At 39.7% G+C, this 27,179-nt stretch overlaps 1 protein-coding gene across 1 annotated transcript; it reads left to right on the forward strand.

Moving 5' to 3' along the window:
• Positions 1-14: 14 nt before the first annotated feature.
• TGDS (TDP-glucose 4,6-dehydratase) lies at positions 15-19,204 on the forward strand. The gene is made up of 12 exons (XM_007196851.2): positions 15-222; positions 2,193-2,259; positions 3,383-3,451; positions 4,855-4,945; positions 8,019-8,161; positions 10,377-10,475; positions 11,438-11,497; positions 12,835-12,878; positions 13,477-13,642; positions 15,055-15,113; positions 15,863-15,960; positions 17,197-19,204. Exons 1-12 carry the CDS (start codon positions 137-139, stop codon positions 17,280-17,282), a joined length of 1,068 nt encoding a protein of 355 aa, XP_007196913.1. The 5' UTR covers positions 15-136; the 3' UTR covers positions 17,283-19,204.
• Positions 19,205-27,179: the final 7,975 nt, after the last annotated feature.

Raw genomic sequence — 27,179 nt, forward strand, 5'->3', positions numbered from 1 at the left:
CGAGCTCCGGAAGCGGCCGCTGCCTGCCCCGTTAACGTGTCAGGGGAGGGAGACGCGTCGCAAAAAGTCGCGGTGGAACTTCCCTACGATCTACAAACCTGGCGTTTTACGGTTCCAGTCCCTGCTGAGCTGGGAGATGTCGGCTGCGGGACGGCCCGAGCCCTTGCGTCCTCCCGACGGCTTTGCGAAGCGGGTCCTGGTGACCGGGGGTGCTGGTTTCATGTAGGTAACGGCGCCGCTGGCAGAGTAGTGGCTCCCCAGAAACCCCAACCTTTCCCTGCGCCTCTGCTTGCCCTTGGCAACTTGGGATCAGCTTTGGGGATCTGATTGACAGGGGGAGGGTCTTAACGCACGACTAGGATCATCCCACCTTCTCTCCACTTCCCGGCCTGCGAAGACGTGCGTGGCTCCTTTGAAACGACTTCTTTTAAGCGCCTCCCAAACGAAGCAAAAGTGCTGTGGTACTGTCCACCTTTGTACCTGGCCCGAGAGGTACCTGTCACTCTTCTGAGTGCGCCCCCTTTGCAGTAAGCTTCTCACCAACTGGCCCAACCCGAGCCCAGGGCCCACGATACACAGGCCTTGGACGTATAGGCTCCATGAACCGGTTTGGGGATTATGATAAGGGTTTCATTTATTCAGCAGACTTAAAAAAATCCTCTGTCGGTGTTTTGACCTGTACTAGTCGTCTGAAGCCTCTTTCCCTCTCACACCCATATTTAATCAGCAAGTCTTCTCTCACTCCTTCCAAAGAGACCACTTCTCACCCTCCTCCCCTGTTCTCCCCTAGCCCCTGTTAATGTCTGCTTTTGCCTAGACTGCTACTGTAGCCTCCTGATTGGTCACACTGCTTCCACTCTTGTTCCCTTAAAGCCTGTTCTCACGCACAAGTCAGTGTTTATTAAGTAAATAAGTGCGTAATTTCACTCCAAAGATTCCTGTCGGACTTAGAGTAAAATGCAAACTCTTTACCATGTCTAGAAGACTCTCAGGTGTCAAAGCTCGAACCGGATCTCCTGTCGTTCCACCTCTTGCTTTTCTGGGCCTCTTGCAGTTGCTGGAACCCAGGAGGCTATTTTCCCCTGTTTTGAGGCCTTTGCACTTGCTCCCCCTTTGCTTAGGCTGTTTGCATCACTCAGTTCAGATGTTTACGCAGAGGTCACCTCCTCCCGGCCTTAGCTGACCACCCTATCTAAAATAGCCCCTCTCCCAACTAACACACTTATCACTACCTGAAACTATATTGCATATTTGTGTTTACTTGCTTATTGCCTGCATCCCAACCCTAGGATGTAAACCGAGTGAGGGCAGAGACTGGGGTTCCCTCAACACCTGGAAGAATGCTTCCCCCCCCCCATTAGTATATTAGATCATCTCTTCCAATCTGACAGTGACTTGGAGGAGGGTACCAGGCAAGTTTCATTTAATGAAAAGGGGAGCATGGGCATAAAGGGGTGGTACAGTGCTGGTCCAGGAAAGGTACGTCTTAGAAAGTTCTGTGAAAGGTCTGTCAAGTACAAACTCTGAATTCATAATTTGTTCCTAGGAGCCCAACGTTTTGGTGTGTATGATAAAAATCTGGTGGATCATCTCACTGAGAGATGCCTCTGGCTCCGCTTCAGGGTCCTCTAAAACCCACTGTGCCGCTAACCTCAGGATGGTTTCAGCAGTTCTTAGCCTTGGAAACCTAGGTTTACCACTTTACACCACCAAATTCTTATACCAAGAAATAGCAATTGCAATAGGCTACTGTGAACATGGACAACTCCTATGCTTATAACAGCTTAATTTTTACATAGTTACACCTGCAGTCTCTGAAAAGGCACATTGTCGTTTAAGTCCATCTGCAGTGAACACCACCCACTGTATTTATGATACTGCTTTACTCCCACGCTCAAAGTATGCAAGGACAGCATCATTTGGTTAATTATTTTCTTATACCCGAGACCAGTAAATTCTCTCTTCACCATAGTGTAAAGGGAGTGTAAGACTTTGTGTATCAATACTGTTGAGAAGATTAATGAAAAGTGTGGATGTGTGTATATTCAGCGTAGTTATATCATTTCTGTTATCTTGCAACAATTTGAAGGTATCTTTGAATAGTTTCCTAATACTCAGCAACTTAGGATAACGTTTGAGAATTTAAGGAAAAGGTTAAATTTTCTGCTAACAAGATACGCTTTTTTCTATAGTGCATCACATGTGATTGTCTCCTTAGTAGAAGATTATCCAAACTATATGATCATAAATCTAGACAAGGTAAGTTTTATAAAAATGAGCTCTGTGTTTAAAAAAAAAAAAAAGAGCCCTGTGTGCTGAAACTTATTTATATTTTTAAAAAAGTATTAGAATCCTGTCCTGCTGATATTTTAGTTTTTTATTTAGTCATTTTAGCAGCTTAGGAGCCTATATAGTCATGTGTTCATACAGTTTTAAATCTTACATAAAGTCTTGAAACTTTTAAATTTGTTATGATAGCCCATAACGTAAAGGTTTTAAGTGCAGTATTTTTACTGAAAGAAAATCTTCACTCTGAATTCAGTATTTAGTGAAATCTTGTGATTGTTAACCTTTTTTGGCATTGAGATACTCTGATTATTTTATTATATGATTTTATATTTTATATTATATATTTATAAATATATAATATAAATATATATTTATATTATATATATTTTATTATATATATTATATTATATATATTTATATTATATATTTATTTTAAAAACTAAAGTGCACGTAAATTAATTTAGTTTTGAGAATTTTTCTGTAATAATTGGAAGTTCCCTGGAGATTCTGAAAGCCATGATTGGTAATCACTGTGTTGTCGACTTTAAACACAAGATACAATTAGTTACCTTAATTTTATAAAACATAATAGTAAAAAATAGAGAGAGACAAAAAATAATCTGTAAGTCTTAATAATTTTTGCCTGCCATAATATCATGGGCAGTAATTTTTTCCTCCATCTGTATACACTGATTTACCAACAGTTAACTCAGGAAAAAGCATAATGAGATACAATATGTGTAACACAGGTGTAATTGTATTCAATCACTAATTCCTTTTCAGTAAGGAATGGTGAACTCTTACAGCCCCCAGTGGCTGAAGGCAAATCTGGGCAGGAAAATTTTTTAAAGGAGGGGCTTATAAAAATTAATTTTTTTGTATTTTGAAAAGGTAACAAAATTACATATTTTTGTTTGTTTTTTACTTTTAAGATATCAGAAACTTCTAAAAACACTGAGAGCAAACACTTTAAGAAGACATGTTTTTGTGTTATGATCAGAAATCTATAGTATTTTAAATGAATTGATATTTTATAGGAAAAGCTATTATCACTTTTTGTGTTGTTTTTTCCCCCTTCCTTACTTATTTTAAGCTGGATTACTGTGCAAGCCTGAAGAATCTTGAAACCATTTCTAATAAACAAAATTACAAATTTATACAGGTATGGAAGTATTCTTATAATTATATAATTATTTTATACTGTGCCTCTTTAGTCATTTAGACATTATATCTTTCTACTTTGTAAACTTGCGTAGTATGGGCTTGGAAGCATGCTTATTAAGGACCTTTTTAATTTCCAGAAGTACCGTGTGCTATAGAGGATATTACTTGTAGATTGATACTGCATATAAAGCTACATGTTATTTTTGGTGCCTTGGCAGATCTATGAGTAGCTGACTGAAATTCCATGGTGTGTGATTTTTAGGTCCTCACTAGCCTTCTTCATAAGGCCTTGCTGGTATTTAAAGAGATGGTATAAAGTAGGGTATTACTCAGGCCAGCCAGTAGTCAAAAGCCCCACCGTACAAGCCCATGGTAGTCCAAAGTATAAGCCAGACAGCCAGGTCACTAATTCAGAAAGGGAAATTTTAATGTCAAATGAAACTACCTTATGATTTATGTTTTTTAAAGTGATTCTATAAACTCTCTTTTTAACCACAAATCTTAAAGAATATACTCAGCAAACATTTCATAATTTTTTTCTTCTATCTGAAAGTGTCTCCTTTAGTCACTGAAGAATTGTTGAGAATACGTATTTTTAGAACTAAATGTACATATAACATTAAAAATACTTGGGGCTTCCCTGGTGGCGCAGTGGTTGAGAATCTGCCTGCCAATGCAGGGAATACGGGTTCGAGCCCTGGTCTGGGAGGATCCCACATGCTGCGGAGCAACTGGGCCCGTGAGCCACAACTACTGAGCCTGCGCGTCTGGAGCCTGTGCTCCGCAGCGGGAGAGGCCGCGACAGTGAGAGGCCCGCGCACCGCGATGAAGAGTGGCCCCCGCTCGCCACAACTAGAGAAAGCCCTCGCACAGAAACGAAGACCCAATGCAGCCAAAAATAAAAATAATTAATTAATTAATTAAATAATTAAAAGAAAAAAATTAAAAAAAAATACTCGTAAGTTTACTTAGTTGTGGTGAAATCCATCATTCCAGTTGTTATACTTACTTTGAATATATTTCAATAGTGGTTATCTCAAACTTTTAAAAGTATGTTTATATTTTTTCCTGCTAACATAGTTACCTTAGGTTGGCAAGAATGTTAAGAAAAAAAGCTAGCACAGTCCACAGAAGTAGTTGGTGCTCAAAAAAATACTGTTTTAGACACTTATTTGCAAAAACATTTTTTGAATTGAATATCTTGTATCCTAGGATGCTGAAGAAATACCTCATTACTGTATTTGACCCCTCAGTTGAATTTTCAAGATATTCTCTTTTATACCTGGGTTGGGGGAGATTAATCTTTTTTCTTATCATTTTTTTGTTCATGAAGTAAAATGGTTTTTATGGTTGGGAGTGCTCAATGAAACTTAGTTTTTTAATGTTTGTTTTTTTATATAGGGTGACATATGTGATTCTCACTTCGTGAAACTACTTTTTGAAACAGAGAAAATAGACATAGTACTACATTTTGCCGCACAAACACATGTAGGTAAGCGTTGTTTTATGTTACGGTTATGATGGGCAAATGTTTTTTTTCCAGTGGCTAACTAGCCAAAATCAAGGTCCAATAACGGGGTTGAACAAGTAGGTACTTAACGTATGTGAAAGAACATATACCATGTTTTACCAGAAAAGCCTGTAGTCACTCTGTCCTCTAGATACTTGGCGCTATTCAGATCCCTTGTGTTAGTGTAGGGTAAAATGTAACCTTGACTGTTATCTTAAAACTGAGTTTAGCCTAATCCAGAATAGTGATTACTTCTGGGGAAGTGGGCCTTCAGCTGTAATTTTATGTTGTTTTTCTTAAGGTGGGTGGTAGATACACAGTTGAACATTATATTATTATCTGTACTGTTTTGTCTAAGATATCTTCTAATAATTTGTCTAACATTTTATATTGTGAAATGTAATATATATTCAGAAGAATTTAGAAGTAAGGTTAAATGAATAATGATAATGTGAATACTCATGTAGCCATCACCTAAACAAAAGAATGTTGCTGAACCCTCTTTAGTAGTAGTATTACTACTGCCTTATTACCTGATTTTTAAGTTATAATTTCCCTTGGTGTTCTCTGCAGTTTTACTGTCTCTGTATTTATCTCTAAACAGTGTAGGTTAGTTTTGCCTCTTTTTAGATTTTATAAAAATGCGTATATAAAATAACATGTTTTGGTCTTGCTTTTTCATCCTTGTAGATTCATCTATGCAGTTGGGTGTAGGTATAATTTGTTCCTTGTCAGTGACATACAATATTCCATTCTAAGCATATACCACAACTCCTGTGTCTGTTTAACTCTTGATGGACATTTGGATTGTTTGCACGTTGGAGCAGTTTTGAACAGTACTACCATGAGCATTCTTACACATGCATCTTGGTACACATAAATATACATTTCTCTCAGTATATAACTGGAATTGTAAGATCTGCCCACTTCAACATGGAGATAATTTCCAACTATATTCCAAAGCAGTTATACCAGTTTCTTCTCCTGCAGGAGTATATGAGACCTTCTGTTATTCTAGATCTCACCAAAGCTTAGTTTTGTCAGTCTTTTCCATTTTTGTCAATCTGAGTAGTGTGTAGAGTGGCATCTGATTGTGGTTTTAATTTGTATTTCCCTGATTACTGATGAAGCTGTGTACTTTTTATATGTTTATTAATAATTTCAGTTTCTTCTTTTGTGAAATGCTGTTGAAATCTTTTGCCCATTTTAAAATTTTTAAATCAATTTTCATTGATTTGTTGGAATATATATATATGTGTGTGTATATATATGTGTGTGTGTGTGTGTGTGTATATATATATATATATATATATATATATATACACACACACTGGATACTAGTCCTTTGTTATGTGTATTATATATATCTTCTCCCACTCTGTGGCTTATTTTTTCATCTTTTTGCTAGTGTGTTTTGATGAATAGATGTTCTTATATAAATTCTTAATGAATTTATATATCTTTTATGGTATGGTTAATGCTTTTTGGGTCTTAAGAAATTCTCTTTTACCCCAAGGTCATGAGATATTCTTCTGTGTTATCTTTGAAAAGCTTTATAGCTTTGCCTTTCACATTTAGATTTGTAATCCATCTGAAACTCATTTTTATATGCAGTATGAGATAAGAATCCAATTTCATTTTTTTCTATTTGAATACCAATTGGACCTCTACCACTTATGGGAAAGTTCACCAGTTTCCACTGCGCAGTCATGTATCAAGTATCTATATGAGTATCTGTTTCTCAACTCCCCATTTGTCTCTCTGTGCCTGTGCTGATTACACAGTATATTGACTAATGTAGTGTTTTCTTATCTGGTAGAACAAATCCTTCTACTTGGTTAATGATAAAGTGGTTTCCCTTCCAACAATTTATGAGATGCTTACCAGTACTTCCTGTTGTCAGTCTTTGGTGGTTTTATTATATCTTTCCCTGATTATTAATGATGTTAAAAACCTTTGCATTTGTTTACTGGATTATCCTCCTCCCTTTCCTATTTGTATATCTCTTTAGAAAGTTTCTGTGTAAGTCTGTTTACCATTTTCAAGTGGGTTGTCAGTTTTTTCCTTACAGATTTTTATAAGTCCTTTATATATTCTGAATTCAAACCTTTTGCCACTACCTTTTTTCCAATCTGTGATTTGCCTTTTCACTTCCTTTCTATTTTATTTTATCTCATCTCATCTCACATCACCTCAACTCACCTCACCTCAGCTGCGTTGTGCGATCTGAGTTCCCCAACCAGGGATTGAACCCAGGCCCTTGGCAGTGAGAGTGCTAAGTCCTAACCACCAGACTGCCAGGAATTTCCCTGCCTTTTCACTTTCTTAATGATATCTTTGGATCATTTGAAATTCTTCATTTCAGTGTAGTCCAGTCTATCAACCTTTTCCTTTATGGTTAGTGCTCTTTGTGTTCTGTGTAAGAACTCTTTTCCTACCTCCACGGTCATGGAGATATTCTCTCATATTCTTTTCATAAAAGTTATTGTTTTGCCTTCTACATTCAGATTTTTTCCCCATATGAATATCAGCTTGACCCAGCACCATTTATTGAAAGAATCAACCTTTCCCCATTGCCACCTTTGTTGGAGATGAAGTACCCATACATGCATGGTTCCGTTTCTGGGCTCCTGTTCTGTTCCATTGGTCTTTGTCTATCCTTATGCCATTACCACACTGTAATTACTGTAACTGTATAATAATTCTTGATACCAGCAAAGCAAACCCTCCTACCTTTTAGTTGTTCCAAAATTTTTTTAAATGTAAGAGCATTTAAAATTTTAGATGTATCATTTCTTTTCTGAATTAAAAAAAAAGTGTTTCCTGCAAATATAGCACTGATAGTTTTCTAGGTTCTAAGAATTCACACGTACTATGTAATTTGGGCTTAAAGAAATCATAAATAGCAATGCACCTTATGTTATTTTTAACACCGTTGCAGTTGTGGTGAATGAAGAAAAGTGAATATAGAGCTTTCCTTAAGCCTGAGTCTACTGTTTAGTATTTGCTTTGTCCCTTGAGTGGAATTGTTCTAGCTTTTTCTTCTTTTTTTTAGATCTTTCGTTTGTCCGTGCCTTTGAGTTTACGTATGTTAATGTTTATGGCACTCACGTTTTGGTAAGCGCTGCTCATGAAGCCAGAGTGGAGAAATTTATTTATGTCAGCACAGATGAGGTCTATGGAGGCAGTCTTGATAAGGTGAGCTTAGAAAACGACTGTTTTGGACTTCCCTGGTGGCACAGTGGTTAGGAGTCCTCCTGCCAATGCAGGGGACACGGGTTCGAGCCCTGGTCCGGGAAGATCCCACATCCCGCAGAGCAACTAAGCCTGTGCGCCACAACTGCTGAGCCCATGCGCCCCAACAATTTTTTTTTTAATTTTAATATTTATATATTTATTTATTTTTGGCTGCATTGGGTCTTCGTTGCTGCACGCGGGCTTTCTCTAGTTGTGGCGAGCGGGGGCTACTCTTCATTGCAGTGTGCGGGCTTCTCATTGCGGTGGCTTCTCTTGTTGCAGAACACGGGCTCTAGGCGTGTGGGCTTCAGTAGTTGCAGCACGTGGGCTCAGTAGTTGTGGCTCACGGGCTCTAGAGCACAGGCTCAGTAACTGTGGTGCACGGACTTAGTTGCTCCGCGTCATGTAGGATCTTCCCAGACCAGGGCTCGAACCCATGTCCCCTGCATTAGCAGGCAGATTCTTAACCACTGAGCCACTAGGGAAGCCCTGCACCACAACTACTGAAGCCTGCACACCTAGAGCCCGTGCTCCGCAACAAGAGAAGCCACCGCAATGAGACACCTGCTCACCGCAACGAAGAGTAGCCCCCGCTCGCCACAACTAGAGAAAGCCCGTGCGCAGCAACAAAGACCCAACACAGCCAAAAATAAATAAATTAAATAAGTAAATAAAACAGATGTTATAAAAAAAAAAGAAAGAAAATGACTGTTTCACCTACTTACCCCGTACCACCATTGAAACCTGTCTTATGAAAACCTACTCTGGACTTTTTTCATCTTCTGATTATACACACTTGTGGGACTCCCCAGAATATTATTCCGTTGTGTCTTCTGTTCAAATCAAATAATACCACCCCAAATGGGGAACCACAGCCTAGTCTGGTACAGATTTATATATGTAATATGACCGACATATTTTGCAAGCAAGCAGCAGCTTTTCCCTGATCACCCAGTCTTACATCATGAATGTCATTCCCATGGGCCAAAGCATGTGTAAGTTACGCTGCAGCATAAGGCCTGTCTGCCTTCTCTTCCGCTCAGAAAAGCATACTGTACTGTCAAGGACTGAGTGTGAAATTGTTGTAGAAACTGGAATCTGTTCTCCTTTGTTAATCATTTGTAAACATTATACTTTCTATGCAAAGAGAGGCTCCATTCTCCAGTCTGTATTTTTCATAGTCAGTGTTTACAATGACCTCATTTTGTTCTGTTTTATTTTTTAAATGCATTTATTTACCAAAACACGTACATAGTGGGAAAAAAACCAAGTAGTTTGAAAAGACTTATAATGAGAAAAAGCAGACCCTGACCACTTCTCCTCAGTGCCCAACCCCACTTCTGAGGAACAACCATTTGCAAACTCTCTTTGCAATTTTTATCAGGTAAGCTTCTTCCTTGTACTCCTGTCAGCCTACATCAGATCTGACACAGTAGCCAGAATGCTTTTTAAAATATAAGTCAGATCATGATATTACTCTCATCAAAACCCATCAGTGTTTTGACAGTGGCCTTCAAGGTTCCACATGCTCTGGCCTCTAGCTTTCAGACCTCTTCTCACATTTCTCTTCCCTCACACTAGCCTCCTTGTAGTTCCATTGGACATAGTCTGTCTCAGGGCCTTTGCACTTGCCGTTCTGTCTGCCTGCCTTACAGGGTTGTTGTGAACTTTAAAGAAGTTACTACATGTAAAGTGCTTAGAAAAATGCCAGGCACATAGCTGGGTTTCAATAATTTTTTTTTTGGCTGCATTGGGTCTTTGTTGCTCTGCAGGCTTTCTCTAGTTGTGGCGAGTGGGGGCTACTCTTCCTTGCGGTACGTGGGCTTCTCACTGCGATGGCTTCTTGTTGCGGAGCATGGGCTCTAGGTGCACGGGCCTCAGTAGTTATGGCGCATGGGCTCAGTAGTTGTGGCTTGCGGGATCTAGAGCGCAGGCTCAGTAGTCATGGCTTACTGGCTTAGTTGCTCCACGACATGTGGGATCTTCCTGGACCAGGGATTGAACCCGTGTCCCCTGCATTGGCAGGATTCTTAACCACTGCACCACCAGGGATGTCCTCAATAAATGTTTTTTAAATGTACTGATTTACATTTCAAGTTTGTAATATGTTCTCCGATTTTTCTACTTAGAAAGTATACATAATACTTATTTTTTTAATATGTCTTTTTAAAATTAGGAATTTGATGAATCTTCTCCCAAACAACCTACAAATCCTTATGCATCATCTAAAGCAGCTGCTGAGTGTTTTGTACAGTCTTACTGGGAACGATACAGGGTAAGAACTGATTTCAGAAACTCTAGAATCATTTTTCTTTGGACTTAGGTGTTAAAACTCCAAGTTAGCATTAGCAACATTTCATTTTTAGGATGGCAGACATAGATTAAGAAAAGTTATATATTAAGGAATTTTAAAAACTGATTTCCTATATTGTGTGGACAAAGCAGGGACCTACTTCTTATCCAGTTCATCATTTAAAGGAATAATTTATGTATATATTTTTTTCTACTTCACTAATAGGTAGGGTGTTACAGCTAGAGTGAAAAGCCCTGCTGGAATGTCCTGATTCCCAGGAGTCCTCTGAGTGAAGGAAGACAGAGGGAGGGCAGGTTCCCTTACCTGCAGCTGCTCCTCTCGGCCCCTCGTGAAAGGGAGATAGATTTACCCCAGTGGCTGTGTCAGTGTCCATGCAGGAGCCTTGCCCACTATGAATCATCAGCTGGAACCCCTGCACTTGGCTTCCCACTGACCTTCCAGAGTTATTAGGGACTGGGTCAGAAAGGCAAACCAAGGAGTTGCTTCAGCTTCTCTAGCCTTTTGCGTTCCGGTAGCATTGGTCTTTTCCCTCCATGGACGCTCTTTTTATTTGTAAGGGTTAGTCCAACAGAGAAAGCCAGCTTGAAGTGTAACATCTCAGGTGGTCTCTGAAATAATCAGGTAGAAATGTCCTTAATTTCCTGCTATCAGACCTACAAACCTGCCTCCATCTGTATTCATCCTTCCCTTGTCCCAGTGAAGAGACTATTCCTCTTCTTCCTTTTGGAACCTCTGCCTTTATCTGAATCCCATCCTCTCCTGTCTTTTCAGGAACCTTACATTAGAAAAAAAATCCTTTTGCTTCTGTCCTTAAGGTGTGTGGAATTATTCAGTCAAAAGTGCCCATATGTTAAAGCTGCTTATCTTTAGATAATCATTATTATTGGACCTTTCCATTACCTTGATGTTGAACTCTCTTTAAGTTTCCAGTTGTCATCACACGAAGCAGTAATGTTTATGGACCACATCAATATCCAGAAAAGGTACATTTTACTTTTGAATTCCTGATGTGTTTTAGTGATTGCAACTTCTCATTATTTAAAATAATCTCTCTTCAGTTATTTGTTCAAAATAATTTATGTTGCAATTAACCGTAATTATAAATGCTTTATAGGCCACATACAAATCTCATCATGTTTAGAGTTTGAAAACTTGAGTTTAAGTCTCAACTTGATACTCACCAGCTGGGATGACCTTAGGCCCTTTGAGCATTGTCTTTAAATTCACGGGTAATGCTAATACTTAGGAAGGATTTTGAAGAGTCCAGTGAGATGATGTATGTGAAAATGCCTTGTACTTTGCAGGATTCTAAAACACTATAGAGTACTCCCATCACTGCTGTCACACCAGTGAAGACTCCTTCCTAGTATGCAGTCAGACCATATGTCAGGCTGTACAGAAACGTAGACACTAGTTAGAGAGTGATGCAGGAAGCTTGTACATAAACTTGTCTTAAAGGCAGCCGATTAGCTGTCCCCCAACTCCTCTGTATTGTTGCAGGCCTGAATGTCATCCAGAAAGTAGTTTAGCAAATAAAGAAATGTAGTTAAAAGGCTGAAAATGTGTGAGGTTGATTCTGTATCATTAAGCCCAATGTTAAGTAACTACTAGTCTCATTGCCTGAATTTATTTATTAAAATTTTTATTGGAGTATAGTTGATTTACAATGTTGTGTTCGTTTCAGGTGTACAGCAGAGTGAATCAGTTATACATATATCTCACTGCCTAAATTTAGAGCTGGGCTTTCTCACTTCTTAGTCGCTGGTTGCCTTGATCTGTCTGCCCAAAGGAAAGGGCCGTATCATGATCTACTGATATTAATATATATTTGGCTTAATTTTTTAACAGACATTATAAATTTAATAATTTCTTATCTCACCATGTTTAACATAAATTTTCTTTGAATCCAGTGGCACTGGAATTACTTTTTATTAATTTCACAAGCACTTATTGAACAGGTACTGTATGTAAAGTAAAAAGTATGATATGATTCCTGCTCGTATAAAATCAACACAAAAGTGAGCTTGCAGAGAGAGCAAACTGTTCAGGAAGATTTTTTCTGAACTTTTTCACTATTTATATCATTTTATCTTCATTTTTATCTAGCAGATAACTGGTATTTGTGAAATAGGAAACGACCTTACAGTTCTTTTACCTATCAAAATTACACTAAGTGTTTCTTGAACTCCTGATAAGAATTAGAATTTGCCCATAAGTGTATTTCTTAACAATAATAATCTTTTAATCTTATGGTGAATTCAGGTTTATATTAATGAATGAATTTCCAAAGTCTGAAATGATAATTTAAATATTCTTTTAGGTTATTCCAAAATTTATATCTTTACTTCAACACAACAGGAAATGGTATGTTATTTACCTTTGTACCCATGTTTTTCTGGTATGCTAGAATATTTAGTGTCAGTCTTTCTTGAAAATCATAAAGTGTTAGAGTTGGAGGCCTTAGGATTTAATGTCCCAACAAATTTAAGAATTCCTTCTACAGTCAGTGTAATAGTTTAAAAAATAATTATAATATATAATTCATCTTTATAATTTGATTACTAAGATAATTTTAATTCTTAAATAATCCATCCTAAAACTTTGAGTTATAGCATTAAAATTTGTCATCCATCATTATATAATTTTACTTTTTCAAAAGATTGAACTGTAGATAGTCTTCAAAGTGAACTTAAGGTATAAAATTGATGAATAAATATTTCTGCAGGGGTCACTTACATGTTTGCCACTTTCCTACTGAGCACCCACAGGGGGTTTGGAGGTCAGTTTAGAATTATGGATAAAATCTGGAAGTCATGAGAATTTGTATTTTCAGTAAGAGATGTCTAGGATCTTCATGGGAATTGCCTTCTCTGGAATTGTACCCAATCATTGCCTTACCCTGGTTTGGGAGAGCTTACTTTTTTTTTACACTTTATGATTCCCTTTCATTTCATCTTTTTAGCTGCATTCATGGATCAGGGCTTCAAACAAGAAACTTCCTTTATGCTACTGATGTAGTAGAAGCATTTCTCACTGTCCTCAAAAAGGGAAAACCAGGTGAAATTTATAACATTGGAACCAATTTTGAAATGTCAGTTCTCCAGCTTGCCAAAGAACTAATACAACTGGTATGTATATATTATAAGAGGGTAGTATTTTCAAAATTGTCACTAAATTAGTGACAGTAATCACTAATTTTGTCAAAATCAACAATTTACAGTTTACTCATTTGAAAAGTGAACCAGTAAAAAAAGGAACTTCATAATTCCATATGTATGCTGAGATGTGTCATTATTTGAAACTGCATCACTCATTTAGTCACAGCTTTACAGGAAAAAAATTCCACAGCATTAAATGTACATACCCATTATAAGACATACTCAATTTCAGAAAATCGAATGTTAAATTGCGTGTCCTAGAATCAAGGAACACTGATATATAGATAATAGTTACGAGTGTTTTTATGTACTAGTGAGCATCAATTATAAATCTCAGGATTCAGTAAAAAGAGCGACTGAACGAATGGAAAAAACTTGTTTTCCTTTACACTACTCACAGAACACTCTGTCCTCCAAACGTGTGAGTTTTCCACGCCCAGCAATTCTCAGACACCAGCTCAGTGTCCTACAATTTAACTCAGTTCTGACATTACCTGTCTGGTGATGGTGTCAGATCCCACAGGTTAAGGGCTCAGTCTCACAAGACTGCCCTCACTTCACGTGTCAATCCCGAGACCTGGCTGTCACCTGTGCTTTTGATCAACAAGGTATAAGTCTGAGGGGCTCACAGAACTCAGGAAAACAGTTTACCCACTAGATTACCGGTTTATTACAAAGGATGGAGGGGATGCGTAGGGCAAGATATGAGGGAAAGGGCGTGGATCTTCCTGCCCTCTCCGGGTGTGCCACCTTCCCAGCACCTCCGTGTGTTCAGCAGCCTGGAAGCTCTCCTCTTGGGTTTTTATGGAGGCTTCATGAAGTAGGCATGATTGATTAAATCATGGCCACTGATAATTTGTTCCACTTCTGGTCCCCTTCCCCTCCCTGGAGGTGGGGGCAGGGAGGCTGAGTTCCATCTCTCCAATCACATGGTTGGTTCCCTTGGCAAGCAGTCTTCATCCTTAGGTGCTTTCCAAAAATCACATGTTAACCTGAACTCTGGTGTGGTTGAAAGGAACTTGTGACACCTTTATCTCTCATCACCAGGAAATTCCAAAGGTTTTAGGAACTCTGTGCCAGGAGCAGGGATGAACACCAAATATATATTTCTTATTTTAAATCGCAATATCACACTGAGTAATAACCAAAAGCCAAAAAAATTCATTTTCTCCTATAGTTTATATAATGTGTATTCTCTCTGAGCTTCAGACGGAATTCAGGTTATAAAGTATGGAAAGTGTTAATAAAATGCTATTCGTCTTAGCTGTCTTCCCCACTTGGAGGAGGTTGTTTTTCTTGTCTTTTGAATCAGTTGTTGAATACCATTTTATTCTCTGGTCTCACTTTATAATTTGACTCGAAAGTCTTCTCCATTTTGACAGATCAAAGAGACCAATTCAGAGTCTGAAATGGAAAACTGGGTTGATTATGTTAATGATAGGTGAGTAACAAGTTAAAACATTGGGGAAAGGTTGTGAAATCTTAGGTACTTATAAGATTATAAAATGTATGGACTTACCCAGAAAAGTTTATCTTTTTTGAGTTTTCTGCTAAAATGTTTTTTCCTGATTATAAATGTCATAACAATAAACTGTAGCATTATTATTAGCTGTGTGACTTAAAGAAAGCTATTGACCCTTTCCAAGTCTGAGATTTCCTTGAGTGTGAAATAGGGATAATAATATCTTGCTTATGGAAGTATTTTAAAATTTAATTTATAATGTATATAAACTACCAGACCCAGGGCATGGAACATAAGTCCTAACAAGTTTATGTGTATTTATTCATTCATTCATCAAACATTTAGGTATGAGACATTGCATTCATACCTAGATTGTGGTTGAAATGAGAAAAGGATAAGACACAGAGAGGGTTAGACTTCTGGATTATAGATGATTTTTAACATCTACTTTATTTTACAAATATATAAGTGTGTCATCAGGGAGAATTTTTTGAGAGAAAATTTGAATTACGGACACACATTATTTCTCTTAGTATTTAAATTTGTAAATAGGGAATTTCCTGGTGGTCCAGTGGTTAGGACTCCACGCTTTCACTGCCGAGGGCCTGAGTTCAATCCCTAGTCTGGGAACGAAGATCCCGCAGGCCGTGCAGCAGGGCCAAAAATAAATAAATACATTTGTAAATATATATCCACAGTATCATTTTAAATCTGTTTTGTTTTCCAAGACCTACCAATGACATGAGATATCCAATGAAATCAGAAAAAATACATGGCTTAGGATGGAGACCTAAAGTGCCTTGGAAAGAAGGAATAAAGAAAACAAGTATGTTATGAATTGATCATTTGGGGGGAGGGGGAGAATCAGAAAAATTTTAAGGCACAGTAATTTATTTTAGGACACTACAAACAGTGTTGTGGTGAATCACTTTCGCTTTTCAAATATTTACATTTAATGTATTTCTAACATTAGTAATTAAGTATTCTGAATTTCATAGACTAACTTCTGATTAGGCTTCCTTTGTCTTACTAGCATTTATCAGATACCTATTTCATTGATTCTCAGATACACATTTTTTCACATCCTTGAGAGGTATGCGTTTTACAATCACTAGTGTCTTATAATTATTATTTCAACTTTTTTTCTTTCTTACTAATATGTAAAGTAATGGTCCATCTTAAGATCAGGCATCTGAGATTTGGTGAAATAGAGACAGTTGCCGTCTTTGAGCGTCTTGAGTCTTTTTATACTGAAACAAACAGATAGGAAGCAAATTTAGTATGTGCAGAAATAGCCATTAAAATAAGTGTATATATAGTTTGTGCATATATGTTAAATTCTGTTTAGAAATGTACTCAAGAGAAAAGATACCCAAGTGTAGGAAAAAGTCTCGGTTCAGAGCTTGACATACAAAATATCTGTGTTGAATTTTAAAAAGCAAATTCAGGGACTTCCCTGGTGGTCCAGTGGTTAGGTCTCCGTGCTTTCACTGCTGTGGGCCCCAGTCAGGAAACTAAGATTTTGTAAGCTGCGCACACAGCACAGCCAAAAAAAAAAAAAGCAAATTCAAAGGTAATTTATTATTTTTCAACTAAAAAAACTTTATTAATAGGATAGCAACATAAAATAATTTTACATATTAACAAAAGGAAGTTGACATCATCTCACTGTGCCTATCATGTAGTATTATGATGTTTACATGAACAAAATACTACACTTTTTTTCCTATGACTTTAAAACCAGTACAAGTGACTTATCTCCCTTTCCCCCTGAATTCCCTAAAATTAGAATGTTTTAATACTTGTACCAACAAATTCAGTATTGAAGGACTTTTGAAGTTAAAAAGAAAAAAAATTGTTGATTTTTAAATCTACGTTTTCAGGTGATGAAATATCTTCTGATTAACATCGTTGGTTAGTTCAAAATCAAATTGTTTTCGTCATTAGGCAATCCTTGCCTACACATTAGCTGATGGGCAAGGCTTTTCTTACTTAGCAGGAACTCAGTAAATATTGGTTAACTGATGTTTAGTTTTTTATTTTTGTCTTTTTGTTTTATCAGTTGAGTGGTACAGAGAGAATTTTCACAACTGGAAGAATGCAGAAAAGGCATTAGAACCCTTTCCAGTACAACCACCGTTTGTATAGCTGGGACAGTTTTCAGAGAAAGAAGAAACTTATCCTACCTCAACAAGTGATATGAAATCAAGCGACCAAATGAAGTGTCCTCTTTTCATTTGGAATTAGATTATGACTTTTTGTATAAAATTCAAATGTAAAATGCCTCAGTCTTTAGAAGAGGTTCAGTATTAGCATAGGATTTAAATATCAAAATTCTCTCAGAAACCTTTTCTCCTAAAAATTAGGGACCAGTAAGCATAGAAAGACTCTTCTGTAGGTGTAGGCCAGGAAGGAGGAATCTCTTGGTTCTGAGAACAAGGACAGGTAATAGCTCTGGGCAGATGACAGCCTTCGCTGGCATTGAACTGAGCTTCCCATCCTTTCCCACTGCCTAGACAGTCTCTGAAATTTTTTAGGCAGTATAGGATGAGCCTTTTGCCCTAATTTATCTTTTTAAGGTCTGATGTGCTACAGTTGCTTTAAAAATGGAACAAATGGAAGCATATCTAGCACTTTTTAACTTTATTTGATAATTTTGTACAATTAAGTTAAATATTTTTTAAAAGAAGGATGTAGTTTTTATATTTTCAAAATTGGTCATTGAACTATGTAAGTAATCTTGTATCAGAGAAATTTTGTCATGTACTTACTGTTTAAAATGATTTTATTTATAAAACTATCAATACTTTAATGTATTAATGTATAATGTAGCTTTTTTAAAAGTAATGTATGTTTTTGTTTTGCTGTAAAAAATTTTTTTAAATACTTGATTATCATGTATTTTTAGTTCCTCTCTTCCCTAAAGACTTTAAGATGATTTGAAAAGGTAACTGATTGGATATTACATTCAGAAAAGGAAAAAGGTCAAAGACTATGCCCAGCTTTCTGGCCTCAGTGTGTGACTGGTGCCTTGTTTTCTCTGTGGAGTAGGAAGCAAGGTTATTAACTCAGAGGTGGTTGAAGGAGGGCGATAGGAGTGGCATAAGGGCCTGGGGCATGTGGAGACTGGGAAAAGTGTAGTAAGCAGATTGAAAATTAGTAAGGGGATTTGCCAAACAGGAGTGAAACACAAACTGAGGCCGAACACTGTAATTGCAGAATTCTGCTATGTGTCGAAATAGATTGAGCCAGAGCTGGGCTCAGTGTGAGGCCCAGGGACTAGAGTAGAGTGAGATCGACTGAAATGATGGTCCCCTGGTCTTAGGTGTGTAGGGAAGAAATGCTTCTTGGAGGTAGCCTGTAGCTCTAGAGAAAATGGAGAGGGCCGAAGGGAGCGGGGGTAAGATCTCAGGGAGGCAACTGTAGGAAGTTACAGGCAGAAAATGGGACCAACTGAGAGCAAATAGTCTTTGATGGAGTTTGGTCATTGAAGGTAGCTGACAAAATAAAAACACTTGTTCTGTGTCATTTGTTCTTGCACATATCTTTGTGATCTTTCAGGCAGTGAAAATACCCTGTATGATAATATGATGATGTCCATATGTCAATTTACATTTATCCAAACCCACAGAATGTATATATAACACCAAGAGTGAACCCTAAGATAAACTATGTCCTTGGGGTGATTATGGTATGTCAACTTGGATTCATCCTTGGTAAAAAAAAAAAAAGCGCCATTCTGGTGAATGTTGTTGATAAGTAGGGAGACTATGCATATGTAGGGACAGGGAGTATATGAGAAATCTCTGTACCTCCCTCTCAATTTTGTGATAAACCTAAAACTCTAAAAAAATTGTCTTAAAATTAAAAAAAAAAAAAAAAAAGAACAACCTTGGAAAAGAAATCGGCTAAGTTGAAAGCTTTTGGTGTCCAAGAGCCCTCTGAAAGCTGCCCTTTCCTCCCTGCTCTATACTCAACTCGCTGCCATCTGGCTTCCTTTCCACCTCCGCTGCAAGAATTCTCCCTATGGTCGCCAGCCTCAGAAACCCTCCTGAGAAATGTCATCTACTCTCATCGCTTTCATTACCATCTTTTTTTTTTTTTTTTCCAATTTCAATTCCTTATCTCTATGCCAGGATCTCTTTTCTGAACTTCCGATCTCCAGTTTGAAATCAGTTTGATAGGGCCTCAAAAATTTAAACATAGAATTATCATATGATCCAGCAATTCTACTCCTAGGTATATATCCCAAAGAATTGAAAGCCGGATCTCAAACAGGTATACTTGTACACCAATGTTCATTGCAGCATTATTCACTATAGCCAGAAGGTGTAAAGTACCTGTATGTACATCTACAGATGAATGGATAAATAAGATGTGGGCTATACAAACAGTGGAATGGTATGATTCCACTTGTATGAAGTACCTAGAGGAGGCAAATTCATAGACACAGGAAGGATAATAGAGGTTTACCAGGGCCTGGGGGAGAGGGGGAAAGTGGGGAGTTTTTGTTTAATGGGTACAGACTTTCTGTTTGGGATGATGAAAAAGTTCTGAAAGTGGATAATGGTGATGGTTGCACAACACTGAATGCACTTAATGCCACAGAATTGTACACTTAAAAATAGTTAACATGGGGCTTCCCTGGTGGCGCAGTGGTTGAGAATCTGCCTGCCAATGCAAGGGACACGGGTTCGAGCCCTGGTTTGGGAAGATCCCACATGCCGCGGAGCAACTAAGCCCGTGTGCCACAACCACTGAGCCTGCACGTCTGGAGCCTGTGCTCCGCAACAAGAGGGACCGCGATAGTGAGAGGCCCGCGCACCGCGATGAAGGGTGGCCCCCACTCGCCGCAACTAGAGAAAGCCCTTGCACAGAAACGAAGACCCAACACAGCCAAAAATAAATAAATAAATAAATAAAATTTTAAAAAACAAAACAACAAAAAAAGCTTTCTTCCTTTGCCTTCAGCAACATTCGTCTCCCATGTCACTCACCATTTAGATTCCCCTCTTTGTCTTGCTGGCTTCTTATTCTCCTGTCTATTCCCTTGGTTGTGGAGCTGTCCTGTGCACTGAAGGAGGTTTAACAACTTTCTGGCCTGTCCCCTCTCCCCCAGTTGTGACAACCAAAAGTGTCTCCAGAGTTTGCCAGATGTCCCTTAGGGACCCAAAACACCCCCAGTTGAGCAGCACTGCCCCGTGCGATGATGTTCCCATACTCCCCGGCCTCCTGGCTCACGTGCCCTCTCAGTCATTCCTGTTTCCTCATCCTCATGATGACCACGAGTGCCACATTTCGTTTCCCAGCACCTCCCTTTTTTGCCTGGGTTCTAGGCTCAGAGTGCCTGTTGCATCCTGGACCCACCCACCTGGAGTCCAGAAGATGCCTCAGCTTTTATGGCTACACCGTAGAACTCACTTCCACAGCCCCAAATTGTGCTTCCTGTATTCTCAGTCTTGAAAGAAGATGCCATCATCGACCTTTTCCAAAGCCAGCAACTTTGATGCCATCGTTGACTCTTTCTCGCCACCCATGTCTAGTCACTAAATCCTGCAGATTCCTCCTTAACCAGCTCTGAAATCTGGCATCTCTTCTTCAGCTCTTACTCACCACCACTGCCTTAGTACTTAGAATGACACCCTCCTTGCTGGTGTCCCTGCTTCCAGACCCTCTCCACTCAGACCTTTCCTTCATACTTCCCCAGACTTGTATTTTTATAAATCAAACCACTCCCTGACGTAAAAAAGATGTTTGGGTTCCCTGTTGCCCAATGCGCGAATCTCCAAAGAGTGGCTTATACCGAGGCCACTCCTGCCTTTCAGCTCCATCCACAGCTGCCCTCACATACGACCACGTTGGCCTTCTTAGGATGCCCGGCCCTTCCAGGCCCTGTGCCTCCACACAGCTGTCCATGCTGCCAGAATGCAACTTCCTCTTGGTCTGAAGAACTCCTGATCAACCCTCAAAACCCCACCTAAATGTCAGCTACTCACCTGCAGATGATGAGGTTCTGCCCTCTATATTACTATCACACTTTACTTGGTTGATTCATCTGTTTACAGGTTTGTGTGCCCCACTAGACTTGTTGCTCCTGGAAGTGTAAGCATCTCTGTATCCCAGGACTTGGACCTGCAGCATCTCTATTCATTTGTGAGGGTTTTTATAGCTACTTTATTTATTTTTGGCTGTGTTGGGTCTTCGGTTCGTGCGAGGGCTTTCTCTAGTTGCGGCAAGTGGGGGCCACTCTTCATCGCGGCGCGGGGACCGCTCTTCATCGCGGTGCGCGGGCCTTTCACTATCGCGGCCCCTCCCGTTGCGGGGCACAGGCTCCAGACGCGCAGGCTCAGTAGTTGTGGCTCACGGGCCCAGCTGCTCCGTGGCATGTGGGATCTTCCCAGACCAGGGCTCGACACCGTGTCCCCTGCATTAGCAGGCAGATTCTCAACCACTGCGCCACCAGGGAAGCCCCATTTGTGAGGGTTTTAAAGGAGCAGGCTCTTTGTCGGTGTCACTTTGTCTCTCCTGGTTTCTCTCTGCCTCTCTCTCCACACACACATCCCCACTCCAGGCAGAACCCCTTGCTTTTCCACACACCACTGACCACATAAAGCTCACTTTTTCCTGGAACCTCACACTTTAAGAAAGCGGTAAAACAGTTTTGCAAGTCTTGTGCTTGCTACTGATTTCACTTATGTTTTGTTGTTGTTTAGAAGGACTGATCTTTAATCCTCACTTTGGTTCTTCATTGTAGAAATTTCTATCTTTGAATAATTCTTCTTTGATCTTTTCTCCACTTTACTAGCTGGTTTTTCTAATACTGTTGTGTTTATAGCCAAACTCATTACGTTCAAATGGACACACTCTTTAAAAGACGAGTTTTGGGACTTCCCTGGTGGCGCAGTGGTTGGGAGTCCGCCTGCCAATGCAGGGGACACGGGTTCAAGCCCTGGTCTGGGAAGATCTCACATGCCATGGAGCAACTAAGCCCGTGCACCACAACTACTGACCCTGCGTGCCACAACTACTGAAGCCCGCGCACCTAGAGCCCGTGCTCCGCAACAAGAGAAGCCACCTCAATGAGAAGCCCACGCACCGCAACGAAGAGCAGGCCCCGCTTGCCGCAACTAGAGAAATCCCACGTGCAGCAACGAAGACCCAATGCAGCCAAAAATAAATAAATTTATAAAGAAAAAAGAATAAAAGACAAGGAAGACATTTTTATCCCCAACATGTGTCACGATAGATTAGGAAGTTGACCTTGTGAAGTTAAAGAAAAATTTTGCTCTAAATCACAAATGAGTTGACCATGAGGTATGGAACTGTGTTACGAATCTTCTTGAAACAGCATTAATTTACTTAATTGTGTGATTTTTCAAGAAAGGTAATTCATTATATATTAAACAAACAAAATTATATACACAGATGTTTTGATTTTTATGACTTTGTAAGGCTTTCATGTGTGTAAAAGCAGAAGTAAGAAAAAAAATCCTTTGTTAGATCACATGTCCTGATTTGGTGATTACAAAAATATGGTCCTGGAATGTATAGGACAAACCTCAGCATTAGATGGACTAAGGGGCTACTTAGACTAATTACGGATTTGGGGAAGAGCCTCTCCGTTCTTACAAAATGTATTTCTAGTTACATTCAGGTGCCTAAGATCTCATTAATAAGGAAGAAAGTTCTTCAGTCTTTGGTAAAAAATAGCATTAAAATTCAGAAATTTCTAGGATCTGTAAGATAAGACTAATATTTATCTTCTTTCAAAGTTTTATTATGAAAAATTTAAAACATACAGAAAAATTGGAAGATATATTTCTCCACCTAGATTCAACAATTGTTAACATTTTGCTATTTGATTTTATCCATATATGTGTGTGTTTGAGACATTTAAAAGAAAGGTGTAGACATCATGACACTTCAACCCTAAATACTTCAGCATAAATCTCCTAAAACCTTAGCATTCTCCTGCATAATGACAATACCATTTTCATACTTAAGAAAATTAACAGTCATTTCCTAATATACATATTAAAATTTCTCTATATTTCCCTGAAAGCTAGTAGAATATGCCACCAAAACATGCCACTTTGGCATAAGATGTCTTGAGCTGAAGGCAGTTGGGAAGATAAACATACAAGAAAAGCTCTCTGCCCTCTCTCTATTTGCTTAAAAGCAGGACATGAAGTTGTAAAGATGTCCCCCCTTCCCTCCCTACCAGGAAGGACAGAAGTTAATCCCTGATCAGCCCACAAATGGCATCAGAGGAATCTATGTAATAAACTTTACTAACCAGTTTTTTTTTTATTTGTTTTTTTATATTTATTTTTGGCTGTGTTGGGTCTTTGTTGCTGCTCGCGGGCTTTCTCTAGTTGCGGCGAGCGGGGGCTATTCTTCGTTGCAGTGCACGGGCCTCTTATTGCAGTGGCTTCTTTTGTTGTGGAGCACGGGCCCTAGGCACGCAGGCTTCAGTAGTTGCGGCACGTGGGCTCAGTAGCTGTGGCTCATGGGCTCTAGAGCGCACGCTCAGTAGTTGTGGCTTAGTTGCTCCGCGGCCTGTGGGATCTTCCCGGACCAGGGCTCAAATCCGTGTCCCCTGCACTGGCAGGCGGATTCTTAACCACTGCGCCACCGGGGAAGTCTGCTAACCAGTCTTATCTCTTAAGATAAGTTCCCCTTGGGCTTCCCTGGTGGCGCGGTGGTTGGGAGTCTGCCTGCCAGTGCGGGGGACACGGGCTCGAGCCCTGGTCTGGGAGGATCCCACATGCCGCGGAGCGACTGGGCCCGTGAGCCACGGCTACTGAGCCTGCGCGTCTGGAGCTCGTGCTCCGCAGCAGGAGAGGCCGCGACGGTGAGAGGCCCGCGCACCGCGATGAAGAGTGGCCCCTGCTTGCCGCAACTAGAGAAAGCCCTCGCACAGAAACGACCCAACACAGCCAAAAATAAAAATAAATAAATAAAAACTATGTTTAAAAAAAAAAAAAAAAAGATAAGTTCCCCTTATCCATTAGTTTCCCTATATATTTACCTTCCCACAATTTGCTACCCTAGAAACTTGGTGTTTCTCTTTTGTCTTGTTACTTCTCTACAAATTTATTGTTCTTTTGTAAGATATAAGCCCCAGTTCCAACCACCTTTTTGAGTTACTCATCACTGGGTACTTACATGAGTATATGCAATGCACAGGTTAATAAACTTCTGTTTTTCTCTTGTTAATCTGTCTTTTGTTAGAATAATTTTCCATCCAGGGAACCTAAAATAATGGGTAAAGGGAAAACAGATTTTTTTCCCCTCTACATCCCCAAAATTCTCTTTATAGGTTTTTTTCCCTTTGTTTTGTTTTGTTTTCCCTGTACCAGGCTCCAATAAAGGTCCACACATTACTTTTGGTTATGTCTTTTTAGTCTCTTAAATATAGAGCTCTATCCGCATCTTTTTGATTTTGTTTTTCATAACATTGGTATGTTAAAGACAGCAGGTCAGATGTCTTAGAGAATGTCTCATACTCTAGATTTGTCTAGTTATTTTTTCATGGTGTCATCTAACTTATTTCGCCATTTTCTGAATTTCTTATAAACTGGAAGTTAGGTCTACCTAGAAGCCTGAGTAGTTTCAGGTCAAACAGTTTTTGGCAAGAAGCCTTCATAGGTGATTCTATGCACTTTGTATTATAGGACTAGGAGGCCCATAAAAACTGGCTGAAGGACTTCTATTTACACTGACGTATAAATGATTCCTAGCAGGCCCTTTTCTGAACCCAGAGTTTTATCAGGAGACAGTGAATTGAAAGCACTTAGGTCTCAAGATTCTCAGAGTAACATTGGCATCAGGTTTCTTCCTGTGCTGGGGGAATGGGCCAGGTTAGTGTAAGTAGCAAGATTCCGCACTAAGGTCAGGAAGACCATTTGCCTCAAAACCTAACATCCGCAAAGTGCATGTGGACCATAGATTTAAAAGAACTGCCGTATTTCAATAAAGCTGGTCGAATATAGGGACAAGCATGGTGCATTGTGACCGCCCTGGCCTGGGGGCTCAGAAGAGAGTTCTGGTCCCACCTCTGTCACCAAATGACTGTGTGACACTGGGAATCATTAGCCTCTCTGGGCTTTTATCGACTCACACATAGGATAGAGGCTGCTGTCCCGGGTGATCAAAATGAGGTCATTTTGTAACTATTACATAAGCACTGATGTGATTGCATGGCAGTGTTTATTTCTTGCGGAGACAAGAAAAAAACACTTTGACTTTACTTCTCACATTCCTTATAGGGCAAGCTGGGGAGACTCAGTCACTCCCAAGTCAAAGCATTCTTCCTTTTCCAATCATCCAATCATTATCAAAGGGCACTAGATGAACAGTCTGAACAGGACGCTTCTGTCTGTGGTGCGATGGGTTCCTTCCCGCCCCTCAGGGAAGCTCTGGACACTGGACCATCTATGGGAGAACACGTGGAGCTGCAGCCCCTTCTGAATCCTATGCAACCTTGTGTAGTTGGGGAAAACTGGGTGTAGTCAATTTTCCGATTGCTAATGATGGAAAGGGGCTGGATAGTTGAGTGGGAGAATCTGGGGTCAGGGCCCTGCTTACTGTCCCTGTGACCTAGGAGAGCCCTGGAAACGTGCCCTGACAGCTCCACCTGCAGGACAGAGGAGACATGTCCCAGGAGGCTTCTGCCTCCCACTGGGGGATCCTGAGCACAGGAAGCCCCAAAGCTCAGCTCTCCCTCTTACTGCATCCCTCCTACCCACAAACCTCCTGCAGAGAAACTCCGGCCTGTGTGTGCAAGGAAGACAGGGGAGAAGGGTAGAGAAGAGCTGACTTGTCGCCAAGGGTCCCGAGTGAGGTACGTCAGGAAGTGGCCAATGCTGGGACACGGAGTTGGGGGTGTAAGGATACAACAAACAGGACTAGAGAAGTGGATGAAAGCAGGGGAGAGTCAAGAGTGCGAGGCACCTGGGAGGTTGGAGGGCCATAGGACCAAATAGCACAGGTGCCTCTGTGGCCTCCTTTTCTGGTCATTTAACACCATCTTGTGCATCTTCAGTGGGGCAGAGGAAGAGACTGATTTATTTCTTGTTTCTGGCTTTTTTTTTTTTTTTTTTTAAATTAACAAGGGATTTAGGAAAGTCCTGACTTAAGTTTATTCTGCCTTATTTCTTTGGGTGAATAACCAGGCCTTACCCCTTAATCGCTGGATAGGGGTAGGGTGGGGAGACAGAGCAGGGATGCAGTTGGGAGACTGGCCCAGGTCATCAAAAACGAGAGACAAGCAATTAAGCTGACAAGTATTTAAAGAACACCCAAGCCTCTGAAACTCAAGCTCTAGAGTCCAAGTTTTCTGGCCTTTAGGGCATTGTTCAAAATCCACATGGTTAGTTAGGCGTTTGCTTGATGGATGTGGGAGGATTGGATTAGCATATAGGAAAAGCTCTGTAGGTTGTTCTTGAGTATAATTTGCTTAATTGTTTCTGGCCTTGTAAGTATACCCGGAGGCTTAATATTGATGTCTGTGATTCAGCCAAAACAAAAACCAATAAGGTCTTTATCGACTTGTGGTTTAATGGCTTTAAATAAATTAACTTCTTCTGGATCAATTCAGCATACGGATGATATTTACAATCTATTAACTTTTTTATACTTCTCCCTTAAGTTATAACTTTAATATATATGTTTTGGAGAAATCACTTTCTATCCATCAAGAAAGAAATTATTTCTATACACAGAGAACTTCAAAAGGCATAAACATGCCCATAAAAAAGCATCTACAAGAAAAGCTGAGCCCTAACCCCAGATTCCAGGTTCAGATTTAGACTCATGCCAATTTTTCATTGAAATGGGGTCTTTGTTTTAAAAAAATTAAGAGCATTTGGTGGAAGTTACAGAATATGCTTTATGGACCAGTAGTCCATTCTGCACCAGATTAATTGTGTAACTGGTGTGGACGGAATTGCGTTCCTCCTCCAGTTCATGTTGAAGCCCTAGCTGCCATTGTGACTGAATTTGGAGAGAGGGCTTTTAGGAGGTAAAGGTTAAGGTTCAGGA

This window comes from Balaenoptera acutorostrata, chromosome 18 (genome assembly GCF_949987535.1).
Source record: "Balaenoptera acutorostrata chromosome 18, mBalAcu1.1, whole genome shotgun sequence".
Lineage (NCBI taxonomy): Eukaryota > Metazoa > Chordata > Mammalia > Artiodactyla > Balaenopteridae > Balaenoptera > Balaenoptera acutorostrata.